A 13126-nucleotide genomic window follows, 5' to 3' on the forward strand; every position below is an offset into this window, starting at 1 on the left:
TATATGATATACTGCACACATGCTTATATATTATATACTACACACATTCTTATATATGATATACTGCACACATGCTTATATATTATATACTACACACATGCTTATATATGATATACTGCACACATGCTTATATATTATATACTACACACATTCTTATATATGATATACTGCACACATGCTTATATATTATATACTACACACATGCTTATATATGATATACTGCACACATGCTTATATATTATATACTGCACACATTCTTATATATTATATACTACACACATTCTTATATATGATATACTGCACACATGCTTATATATTATATACTGCACACATTCTTATATATGATATACTGCACACATGCTTATATATTATATACTGCACACATTCTTATATATGATATACTGCACACATGCTTATATATTATATACTACACACATTCTTATATATTATATACTGCACACATTCTTATATATGATATACTGCACACATGCTTATATATTATATACTGCACACATGCTTATATATGATATACTGCACACATGCTTATATATTATATACTACACACATTCTTATATATGATATACTGCACACATGCTTATATATTATATACTACACACATTCTTATATATTATATACTGCACACATGCTTATATATTATATACTGCACACATTCTTATATATTATATACTGCACACATTCTTATATATTATATACTGCACACATGCTTATATATTATATACTACACACATTCTTATATATGATATACTGCACACATTCTTATATATTATATACTGCACACATGCTTATATATTATATACTACACACATTCTTATATATGATATACTGCACACATGCTTATATATTATATACTACACACATTCTTATATATTATATACTGCACACATTCTTATATATTATATACTGCACACATGCTTATATATTATATACTGCACACATGCTTATATATTATATACTACACACATTCTTATATATTATATACTGCACACATTCTTATATATGATATACTGCACACATGCTTATATATTATATACTACACACATTCTTATATATGATATACTGCACACATGCTTATATATTATATACTACACACATTCTTATATATGATATACTGCACACATGCTTATATATTATATACTACACACATGCTTATATATGATATACTGCACACATGCTTATATACTACATGCTATAAAGCGTTTGGGGGTTCCATTTAATGTGTTCCAAATACATACCCGTGTTATCCAACAACAGAACCTTTGGCAGTTCTAAACATGACGTGTGGAATTACGGATCCCTGTGATTCCAAAAATGCATAACCTTTTTTATTTATTTTTTTGGCATCATATTGAGCGCATTTTCCAGAACTCAGCAGGTCTATACAGTCCACGGAACCCCTAAACAACACTGTCGGTACAGAAAGCGCTTCACTACAGGCTACAGCACTGAAGACAGTCTTCGGTGGCATTTAAAAAAAAAAAAAAAAATGTATTCATATTTAAAACTTTTTTTATTGATTTAATCATATTTTAAAAAAAAATCTGTATGGAATTTACCGAGTTTAATATTTACAACACTTCAGGACTGCTTATACCACCGGTACTGTACACGGATATCCGCCTTAATTAACACTGCATTTATAATAATAATAATAATAATAATAATAATAATTTAAACTGGATATATCGATGTAATCGTTGAGTTCATAGCAGCCTGTTTATAGTTTGAAAGATACGCTTATCAGCGAGACTAAAAATGGATGGTAAAATATTAACCCCATTCTCTCACTGGAAATTAAGAGCGTTTATTAGTATATTTAACAATTACAGAACTGATAATTATGTATCTCTTCGTTTGCCGTAATCTGCCAAATATATAGGCGGCCTTGTATTAAGAGATGTGTTCGTGTTTAATAAGACACACACACACACACACACACACACACGCTGTTTGAAAATGAAACGTCTACACGGTTTGCAGTGTAACACACTGTAACAAAGCTCTCGAGTTGCGTTTATTAAAATGAATATTCGCTTTTCGTTTCTTTGTTTTTTTGTGGAAGCCTGTATCTGCCATCGCTGCACGGCTTCATCTGTGAGAATGCGCCTTCCTTGTTTCTGGGGTGAGTGGTCTTCCAGCGCGTCGGCTCCTGAACGCTGCAAACACTCCGGGCGGCTTGTTCCCATTGTTCCCATTGTTCCCATTGCGATCGCCTGCGATTAAAAGGCAGCGCGGGTAGCAGCACCCCAGAGCGGGCGCAGAGGGTGCTGAGCGCCCTGCTTTAATAAGGAATGGCGTGCCCCACACCCGACAGCGCGGAGCATGCGCAGAGCCGCGCAGAGCCGCGCTGGGCCATATTGGAATGAGGCAGAGGACAGCACGGGCAGAGCTGGGAGGCACGGCTTGGAAAAGCGACCTGGAAAAACTGGGAACAGGTGAGCACACCACTCGGGCACACGTCATTTCAGCGGACAACAGACCCAGCTCGCGTTTAAAGGCGTTTGCGGGCTTTGCGGCGTCCCGCTCGGCTTTTTTCCCGTTGCTAAAACCCCGTGTTTTTCTCGCTCAGTGAGTGAGTGTAACTCTGGCTGTATATGCAGCAGCCCGCCTGACGTTTCCAACTTGGGAGCAATACTGCTGCAAAGAGATGGGAGCTCAGCTCTGCAGAAATAAGCGCTGTACACTATTGATCTGGAGAGGAACAACAAGCCTGAGAAACACCTCGTTTTTCATTTCACCGTTCAGCCCCTGTCGGGGTCTGCTGCATTTACAGTGAAATCGGGCGGTCGGCGGTTCGTTGATCGGTAGCGCCAGAAAGTAATGCTTTTATAGGGTAATATGGTGCCATGACCGTGGCTTTGCATCGCCTGGTGTGATGACGACGAGGAAGAGGTCACTCGTTATTTACGGGTGTGTTTATTTAGAACTGGTTGTTATTTTTTCAGCACTCCTAAACAGTAAACATGCTATTATGTTTAAAGTACACGTGTTTTTTTTTCAACACACGCAGTCACATTTTTATGTTATATAATGTTACATAACTTCCCTACAGTGTGCAATGTTACAATTTATGTTTTTATTTTGTAGAACATTACTAGTTGTAAGATGGCGGCATAAGGTATTGTTTGCGAACTCTTGAGGTTTTGGTATTGTGTAGTTGGTGCCCCCGGGTTGTGTGTTGTTGTTGTTGGCTGTGTGTGATGGCTTCAGCGTGCTGTGCAGTCCAGCGCTGCTGACACGGTGTTAATACACACTGCGGTCACTGGGGCGGGCAGCGTCTTCACAAGTGTTTAAAACGACAAGCACCTTCAAACTGTGCTGTTTCTGCAGTGCGGGGCACGGAGGCGGGTTGAACGGGGTCGCCCGAGTGATGGCACTCGAATGAATTCTGAGAAGAAACTGTTTGAACAGGCGCTCGGTTCATTCTGCATCGTAAAGGGTTAACTAGCAACACCAGCAGTCTCGTTTAAAAAAAAAAAAGCCATCTCGACCTTTAACAGCTCTGAAATCACTGGGGTTAAATAACGACAGTATAGGATAAACGAAAACTGGACTGGAATGTTACATTTCCGTGGCTTATATATATCTGTGTGTGTGTGTGTGTGTATATATATATATATATAATATGTATATATATATATAGGTTGACATGGTAATTTAGCAGTTTTCCCATTACTATATGCATTTATCTTCGTTTGCCGTGGTTTTTGTAATTTGTGCTTTAACATACCTCTCTGGACTTCACAATGCTTAATTGTCGTGCTTTTAATGTGTAAAGCTCTTCAGCGTATAATCACGATTTCACTGTGGTGTAGTCTGTATTATTATATATAACTTGATTATAATGTTACACAAAAGCACCCGTTCAGCCGCTGAATATAGACTCACAGTAGCGCACAGATATCGCAGTTCAGTTCAGTATCAAGTGTGGGCTGCCGTGCGTTCCTGTATCTTCAGGTGTTGCTGTCACGGTACAGGTAGTGTGCGGGATTGGTGGTTTTACTGGGAGTTAGGGGTCGTGTGGAGAAGATACCCAGCACAGCGCTAATTCAATAGCAGCACAGGGCAGCTGCATGTTGCATTGTAATATACATGTTTGGGGCAGTCTGCTTACCGGAGGAGCCCGGGAGGTGCTGTATGTTTAATATTGCTTAATTAAAACCGCTCAGCTAGTTTTTGTAACGAGAAACCGGCACCAAAAAAAAAAAGTCGATGAGTCGCAGTGTTTGGGACTTTTATTTAAACGCCTGTTGTAAAGCACTGTTAGTAAATGATATTCAGGGAAGCCAGCCACTGAACTCCTGAGACTGGTTGCTATTAAAATGCTCTGCAGGTTTGTTACAGAGGAGGCGGTGTTCTGTTAGGGGATAGCAGGATATTTAATAAGTAAAGAATCTGAGTGAGGATGAATGGGCAAATCCGCACCCCTAGTCTTATATACACTCTGCGTGTGTCTGTATTATATAGGCATGTATATTTATATAGCCTCTGCTTGCGTGGTGCTCGAGTCTAGTCTCATTTCTGTTGTTATTGCATTTACATATCCCGGGGCTTCTTTCAGGTTTTGCAGTATTGGTAGAAGGCGTGTCGTCACACTGGGTGAGGAGTCACATTTGTGGTATTTTAAATGTTTGAGTGTCGCGTATGACCTAGTCTTGCATCTCCTGCCTTACTGTTTCGCTTACCGTGTCTGTGGTACGCTGCAGGCTATGCAAAGAGATCCCGGTTCATTAACTGGTGTTTTCCCCGGTGACCTTGCTGCTCTGTACTATTTGCCGACGGGCTCGGGTCGGTACTGTATGAACCGCCACCGGATTCTGACGCGCGTTTATTACCCCGGTATAAATACCCCGAAATAAATATGTAACATTCTGCAAAACTATCCGTATGCTTCCAAATCCTACATCTTTATTTGAAATAAAAAATGAACCCTAAAATAATAGCAGTGGAATCCGTGTGGGGTCCGTGTTCCCCATTGCAATGGGAATGGGTCCTGTCAGAACAATGGAATGGGCGTGTACACCTCACTGACATAATGCAAACATCACGCTGAGCACTGGTGCAAGAAACAGCCGAACTGGTAATCTTAAACTCGAGTAACTGACACCAGCTTCGTTTCCAAAACCCAAGGGGTGTTTCTTATCATTGTTTAATACGTTTAGTTTTCCTTTCAGCAAAAAATGCTGCAAATTGCATTTTAGTGTTAAGAACTTGAAAATGTGTGCCTCCCTATATCTGTGATCCGTAATTTCCAGTCGCTAGTGTGCTGTGTGAAATTGTAGTGGATTATTAGTTATTTCAGTACCTGTGTTTGAGTTCAGATTGCAGCTGTTATAAAGTAGTCATTTAATCTCCATCTCTTTACATAATAATAAAAAGCACAGACAGCACAGCCCTTTGACTAAGTGAGGGACGTTTTATAGAGGTAAAAAATAAATTAAGAAGGCATTAACAGCCATATAGCTAAAATATAATGCAATAATAATAATGACACTCAACAACCGGTTTGATTAATAATTTTGATTCTAATGTTTTGAAGCACATTGCCTGTGCGTGCATGTTAGCAAAGCATTGCTTTATTCAAACAGGCTTCTCGCTGTAGTACAGTTTATTAGTAATGTATTAAAATACTGTGCTGCAGTACACAATAATAATAATAATTATTATTATTATTGTCAGATCACTCACTCAGTCATTATTGTGTCTTTGGTGTGTCCATTAACCCATTATGTACAAAATACATTTTTCTTTGAAGAAATCCAAACACAAGCAGTATTTAAGTCATCTGATGCATTGCATTGGACTCAAGTTGTCGTGCTGCTGACGCACTGCAGAGTAACAGCAGCTCTGTACAAACAGGTGTTTCTGGTTTGCATCGCAGCGATCAGAAACCCTCTGTCACTGTGGCCCTGTGCCTTCGTTTGCTCTAGTTAGACGTTCGGTAAAGCTAATGTCCCGTGTTTTCAGTCTCTGTTATCTGATGTGAAAAGGCAGCTTTGCTGTTTGTTTTCTGTTTTCCTCTGATGTCTAGCAGCGTCAGGCTTCTGTAACCCTGTTTTATTCAGTGGAGAAGTCAATCACATGAACTGGATGTTTGTTGTCTGTTCATTTGGGAATTTGAAAGCATTCCTGGTAGGCGATGCCAGTCACAGTAACACTAGGGATCATGAAAAATGATCTGACGTCTCAGAAGTGCAGTGTGACATTGTGTAGTGCTGGCAATAACATTTTGAATATTCAAACAATTGCTGCTTTAAACCCATGCAAAAATGACCACGTTTGGAATGGTTTACACAACACAATGTGTAATTCATAAAGATCTGGGTCACAAGACTGGCATCTACCTTGAATATGTACTGTCATTTGATGGAGTACTGGCTTTATTTTAGTGGGTTTGACAGAGTCCTCTGAAATACTGCTGGGTTTGAGGGTGTCATGTACTCCCTGTGTGACCCTGAGCAAGTCACTGAACCTCCTTGAGCTCCGTCTTTCAGGTGAGACGTTGCTGGAAGTGACTCTGCAGCTCATGCATAGTTCAACACCCTAGTCTCTGTGCGTCACCTTGGATAAAGGCATCTGCTAAATAGACAAAACAATAATAATAATAATAATAATGTAGGTGCAGTGCTGATTCTCCTGCCCTCACTCTGCAGCTAGTGTTGGCTCAACAGTCTTTGTTTTCAGAAACATGGTTACACCACAGCAGGCCAGGGAAACAGAAGCAGGGGGTGTTGCCTGTTTAGAAATGTTTCAAACAATCACAAACTGGCTCGCAACCAGAGGAAAAAAAAACACACATGCCTGAGATAGGAAATGAAAACACTGGCTTCTGCTCATTGTCAGCGCCTAGAAAGAAGTCATAATATAATCATGTAGTCAAGAAAATAATATGAACTACTAATAATAAAGTTACAGTCCAAAGCATTGTCAGGGTTGAAGCCACTAACAGCCCTAACCCAAGGAGTTTTCAAACAGTAACGTGTGAGTGATGGGTGTACCGAGTCACGTTGACCCCTTGGTTTTATACAGTGGAGAGAGGTCTCTATCAGCTGCTGGAAATGCACAAAGATAAACAGCACAATACCAAAGGGGATGGAGTTCTTGATTGAGAAAAATGTAAAAGACAACAGGCCATATTTTCAAAGTGTTTACTCCAATCCTTAATCGACTCCTATTAGTAAAACCCCTGTTCATTTTACATAATGAAAACCAAACCACGAAATAACACACTGGGAGTCCTCTTCAGCACTCAGTGTGCTGTGTATCTATCGCTGTGTGACGGTGCAGGGGAGTCCTCTTCAGCGCTCTCGGTGTGCTGTGTATCTATCGCTGTGTGACGGTGCAGGGGAGTCCTCTTCAGCGCTCTCGGTGTGCTGTGTATCTATCGCTGTGTGACGGTGCAGGGGAGTCCTCTTCAGCGCTCTCGGTGTGCTGTGTATCTATCGCTGTGTGACGGTGCAGGGGAGTCCTCTTCAGCGCTCTCGGTGTGCTGTGTATCTATCGCTGTGTGACGGTGCAGGGGAGTCCTCTTCAGCGCTCTCGGTGTGCTGTGTATCTATCGCTGTGTGACGGTGCAGGGGAGTCCTCTTCAGCGCTCTCGGTGTGCTGTGTATCTATCGCTGTGTGACGGTGCAGGGGAGTCCTCTTCAGCGCTCTCGGTGTGCTGTGTATCTATCGCTGTGTGACGGTGCAGGGGAGTCCTCTTCAGCGCTCTCGGTGTGCTGTGTATCTATCGCTGTGTGACGGTGCAGGGGAGTCCTCTTCAGCGCTCTCGGTGTGCTGTGTATCTATCGCTGTGTGACGGTGCAGGGGAGTCCTCTTCAGCGCTCTCGGTGTGCTGTGTATCTATCGCTGTGTGACGGTGCAGGGGAGTCCTCTTCAGCGCTCTCGGTGTGCTGTGTATCTATCGCTGTGTGACGGTGCAGGGGAGTCCTCTTCAGCGCTCTCGGTGTGCTGTGTATCTATCGCTGTGTGACGGTGCAGGGGAGTCCTCTTCAGCGCTCTCGGTGTGCTGTGTATCTATCGCTGTCAAGTCATCAGTGTTGACAATGGCTGTCGTTGTGTGAATAGAGGGGAGAGCTGTTTGTGTTTGAAGTGTGACTGCGATGCTGACCCGCAGGATTGCTGGAAGGGTCCAGGCGCATCTGCATGAACAGAGACTCACTGATTTGCCTGGTAGTTTTCACGGTAGGGTTTGACTGCCAGTGTCCCGCCCTGCTTCCCTTTTTAATGAAACATCCCACGGTGGGGTCTCTGGATGGTGGGGGTGGGCTCTTTCACACGGGACAGGGGGCTCAGTGCACCCCTCACCTCCCTTTCAGGGCTGTACAATGAGGGGTGTGGGGTGGCATTCTTCTGGTGTTAGGGAGGAGAGGCTGGGAGCTCTGTGATTGTTGGGGGTTCAGGGGGGGAGTGGTGGGGTGGCATTCTTCTGGTGTTAGGGAGGAGAGGCTGGGAGCTCTGTGATTGTTGGGGGTTCAGGGGGGGAGTGGTGGAGGGTTAATCCCCCCCCCCCCCCTGATGGCTATTTAGGCTATGAGATGGGATGACAGTGCCCCGTTTACAGTGCTTCCCTGTGTATCTGATGGCTATGAGATGACTGCCCTCCTGTGTATCTATGAGATGGGATGCTTGAATAAAACCCTGTCCAGGGTTCGTGACCCTATGTCTGTGTTTGCGTTTGTTGTAGTTTGCACTAATAGTTAAAAAAAGGGCTGAAAGCTGCACACAGTGTGAGTCTTAATGAATGGGATAACAGTGCTGGCCCCTGTGTATCTGATGGCTATGAGATGGGATGACAGTGCCATGCCCTCCTGTGTATCTGATGGCTATGAGATGGGATAACAGTGCTGGCCCCTGTGTATCTGATGGCTATGAGATGGGATGACAGTGCCGTGCCCTCCTGTGTATCTGATGGCTATGAGATGGGATGACAGTGCCGTGCCCTCCTGTGTATCTGATGGCTATGAGATGGGATGACAGTGCCGTGCCCTCCTGTGTATCTGATGGCTATGAGATGGGATGACAGTGCCGTGCCCTCCTGTGTATCTGATGGCTATGAGATGGGATGACAGTGCCGTGCCCTCCTGTGTATCTGATGGCTATGAGATGGGATGACAGTGCCGTGCCCTGTGTTTTTTTTAAACCTGTTTAGATGTTAAGTTTGTTATTGAAGTGATCAGGCTGGCAGGAGTTTGAGCAATCAGAGCTCTGTTAAAATGTGCTCCTCCCTTACAGCTGCATGAACAGCTCCAATTAGCAACCAGACAGACGTGAATGCATTGGGAGTGTGAGCTGAAACTGTCCCAGACTGGTCTCCTGTACATGGAGTGACATGGTAACTCTAAGGCAGGACGACGCTGGCAATTTCTTTACTTAATAAAACAATGTTTGCGAATCGCCCCGTTTAGATGGCGTGCACGCGCACACTTTTCACTTGCGTGGTGTCAGAGAGCGGCCATGGCTTGCTTTAGTTCATGCTTTTAATGAGGAAACCTTCTGCTTTGCTCAGAAACTGTTTTAAAAAAAATTAATCTATGTAGTTTTGCTTTTGTTATTAAACTTTTCTGCTGTGTATAAAACGTTTTTCTTTTTATTGTTGTGGAGCTGTGGTTTAGTTTCTGTTTTTAGCGCTGCGTTGTGATAATTGAATTCAGTTTGTGAACATGACTGTTGCTCAGATGACTCCCTCACTGTCTCTTCTCTGCCGCTGCTGTTTTTTTTTGTGGAATGCAGTGTCTGCAAATGTAACCACGTGAACGAGGTGAGAGTTTATCGGCGCTCGTCTGGTTTTTATTGATGCCTGTAAACGTTTCAGTTTTTAGCCTCCACGTTTTAGTGCCTTTGCAGTTTTAGAAAGCCTCTGATTTGGGGTCCCGCTGTACTTCAGAAAACTTCACATACTCTACCTACAGCCTAGCTCATTGTAAATCACAAGGCTCGAATGAAGGATACGTGTGTTTTCATTTTATACTTCAACAAAGATAACCACTTGATCTTGTTATGCGTCATGCAAGTAGCCAATCAGAAGAAGCACATGTAGTGAATGATGGAGAGATGGGGTCCTCACACCCCTAGTTACAAGCCACTCTCTCAGAAGTCCCATTCCTCTTCCACTATGACTCCAGGATGCTTTGTTTGTGTTCACCGTCTAGTTTACTATTCTCTGAACATGGTATTCAAGTGACTCACTTTCCATGCTCGTGTGGGGCTCCCTGGGTCTCGCTGTACTGGAGTGACGGCACGTGCCCCTCTCTGTTTAGTGTAATTCAGCGGGGTCGAGCGCCCGCGCTGTACTGGAGTGATGGCACGTGCCCCTCTCTGTTTAGTGTAATTCAGCGGGGTCGAGCGCCCGCGCTGTACTGGAGTGGCGGCACGTGCCCCTCTCTGTTTAGTGTAATTCAGCGGGGTCGAGCGCCCGCGCTGTACTGGAGTGACGGCACGTGCCCCTGTCTGTTTATTGTAATTCAGCGGGGTCGAGCGCCCTCACTGTAATTGTCCCTTCGGTAATAGGCACTCTGTTTCCTGTTACCCTTCTGCTCTTAAATGAGATGGAGCTTCTTGTGCTGCTCTCCACTCTTAAACCCTGGGCTTTCCCCAGGGCCGTTTCTGAACGCAGGTTAACACTGAGGGATGATGATTGGATGCTTTTAGTTTTTCAGGTGCTCGGGCCTCCTGATTGGACGGCTCCTTGCGAGTGACTCGGTCTTCTCTCCTCTCCTCTCCCTTCCTGACTCCAGGGGTTGGCGTGGATGTTCTGAAACACTCTGCCAGTGCAAAGAGAGAGAGAGAGTCTGCCGATGAGAACACAGCTGTGAGAGCCAGGGAGGGAGGAGACACCCGGCGCACACAACCTCACACCCAGGGGAATGAGTCAGAGACGCCTGGACATGAGCAGCAGAGAGCCCCAGGACACAGGTAAAGAGGAGACACCGTGGGGAGAGCATGGACAATGTATTGGGACAGAAATATTAAACAGGGTTAACTTCTGTAACGGTTATTTGGATGGTTATTTCAGAGCAAGGGCAGAGTGAGGCCCTGCTGCTGTTGTGGTTGTGTTTTTGTGTCCAGGGGTAATGAAATGCATTGCCAGTATTGGAAACTGGAAATCAAAAGCACTACAGGCTGTTGTAAGTGTTTTTCATCTGGATGATGGTACAGGTTAGCTCTTGGCAAAGCTATAAAGTCGTTGGTATTGAGCTGGCAGAGCTGTGTTGTTTTAGTTATGAACCTGTCAGCACGTCCCGAAAAATCTTTATGAATCCCTGCCTCCCTGCGTGCTAATTTCAGGGGACACTGGAATTATAGGGATTCTTTATAGCATACGATTTCATTCCAATGCAATGGGACTCTTTTAGTGTCTGCCTGCAGTGTTGCTGTTGGGGGGGTGGGATTTGCACAGGATGAGCTGCACCCCAAAGCTAGCAGCTGTTCCCCGCCCAGCAACTACAAAGATCAGGAGTCTTCAAAGGATACAGTTCTGGCTTCCAGATACTCGCCAATAAATGCCTTAGCTCTTTATATGCCTGTGTGTGTCTATGGATATAGATAAAGGAAGTGTGTTTGAAAGCAGACTGTGGATGTGTTAGTTTATGATGGCATGGGAAGTAGTTTTTATGTACTTCATTCTTTCAGTAATGCATTTCACTGCGCATAGTTGTGCACTTTGATGTGGCTTGACCGTGTTTAAGCGATGCATTCCCTGTGTTTAATCGTGTTGTATAAGGTGCTGTTCTTCGTAGTGTTGTTCATCAAGCTGTCTCTGTGTGCCTGTGTCTCGGTGCTGTGTGCTAACAGGTGGGATTTTGAAATTCGTTGCAGATGCTGTGTCTGGCCTGGAGGATTCAGAGTTTAACTGGGATGAGTATCTGGAGGAGACTGGAACCATTGCTGCCCCGCACAGCTCTTTCAAGCATGTGAGTTCTGTGTTGTATACTGTGTGCCTCTTAGAAACTTCCACTAGTCCTGCTGCACCCAGTGCTGGGGTTCAGAACTCCCCTTGTTCAGGTGTTGTATTGATGTGAACAGGTGCCAGGAGTTTGCACAGCCTGCTCAGTCTGCTCTGAATGAACTGGTCCTGCTTCTTGTTTTACATCGTTTTGAATTGCTGTTACATCTCGTAAGCAATTTGGGAAACAAACCTTGTAATTGTTGTTTAAAAATGAAATGCCGTGACCCGTGCTGCCTGTGATAACTGCGCTCGTGTTTCTAACAGAACATCGCTGGCTTGAGGAGAACATGTTTGCATTTAATCCGATGCTGGATTTGTAAAAAATAATCTGGCCGTTGTAACAATGAATAGCTGGCTGCCAAAACGAGCCTCATGACAATGAAATGTATCGTCTGTCCAGGATTTATTCCGCCCTGTACGCTGTAAACGCATCTTTCATCCTGACTCGGAGGAACAGCGTGAAGTCATGTGCTTATTCATGCTGCTTCATTCCGTCCTCAGTAAGGACTGGGTGTGCTGCCCCTGATATCACAGGGAGAGGTGAGTGATGGGACCGCGCTCACATTGGAAAGCTCTATCCATGCTCATGGTGCTGCTGCTGCTTGCGGCTCCTCTGCTTTTGAAGAACAGAAGAGAATGTTATAAGTAATGGAAGTACTTCATGAGGTCTGGGCTTATTGGCCTCTCTGACCTTGAATGGGTGAAAATCAACTTTTATCTTACATCCTAGTTTAACGTTTTGGTGTGTTTAACATGCCTTTGTCAACGGAAAGTGTTTGAATATATAATATAATATATAATATAATATATAATATATATATATAATATATATATATATATAATATAATATATAATATATATATATATATATATATATATATATATATATATATATATATGCTGTTAATAAATAAGAATTTCCATCTGCTACCAACTATCGGCTACAAAGAAATTCCAGATGCTGTTGCATCACATCACTATCAGGGTCTACTTGGACGGACTGGGCTGGGTTTGGGTGCTAGACTGGGGTGGGTTTGGGTGCTAGACTGGATGGACTGTGCTGGTTTTGGGTGCTAGACTGGGGTGGGTTTGGGTGCTAGACTGGATGGACTGGGCTGGGTTTGGGTAGTAGACTGGGCTGGGTTTGGGTGCTAGACT

The 13126-nt window shown here is 43.7% G+C and overlaps 1 protein-coding gene across 2 annotated transcripts in view; it reads left to right on the forward strand.

Annotated features, from left to right (window-relative positions):
- Positions 1–2063: 2063 nt before the first annotated feature.
- LOC121297863 (scm-like with four MBT domains protein 1) overlaps positions 2064–13126 on the forward strand; it is a 30258-nt gene continuing 19195 nt past the window's right edge. Inside the window, exons 1-3 of one of the 2 annotated variants that reach the window (XM_041224419.1) lie at positions 2064–2453; positions 10758–10935; positions 11839–11933. In XM_041224419.1, coding sequence (XP_041080353.1) covers positions 10887–10935; positions 11839–11933 — 144 coding nt within the window. In that variant the 5' untranslated portion in view covers positions 2064–2453; positions 10758–10886. The remainder of the gene's footprint in view (positions 2454–10757; positions 10936–11838; positions 11934–13126) is intronic. The other variant, XM_041224420.1, reaches the window with a different exon arrangement.

Source organism: Polyodon spathula, chromosome 23 (assembly GCF_017654505.1).
Source record: "Polyodon spathula isolate WHYD16114869_AA chromosome 23, ASM1765450v1, whole genome shotgun sequence".
NCBI classification, from domain to species: domain Eukaryota; kingdom Metazoa; phylum Chordata; class Actinopteri; order Acipenseriformes; family Polyodontidae; genus Polyodon; species Polyodon spathula.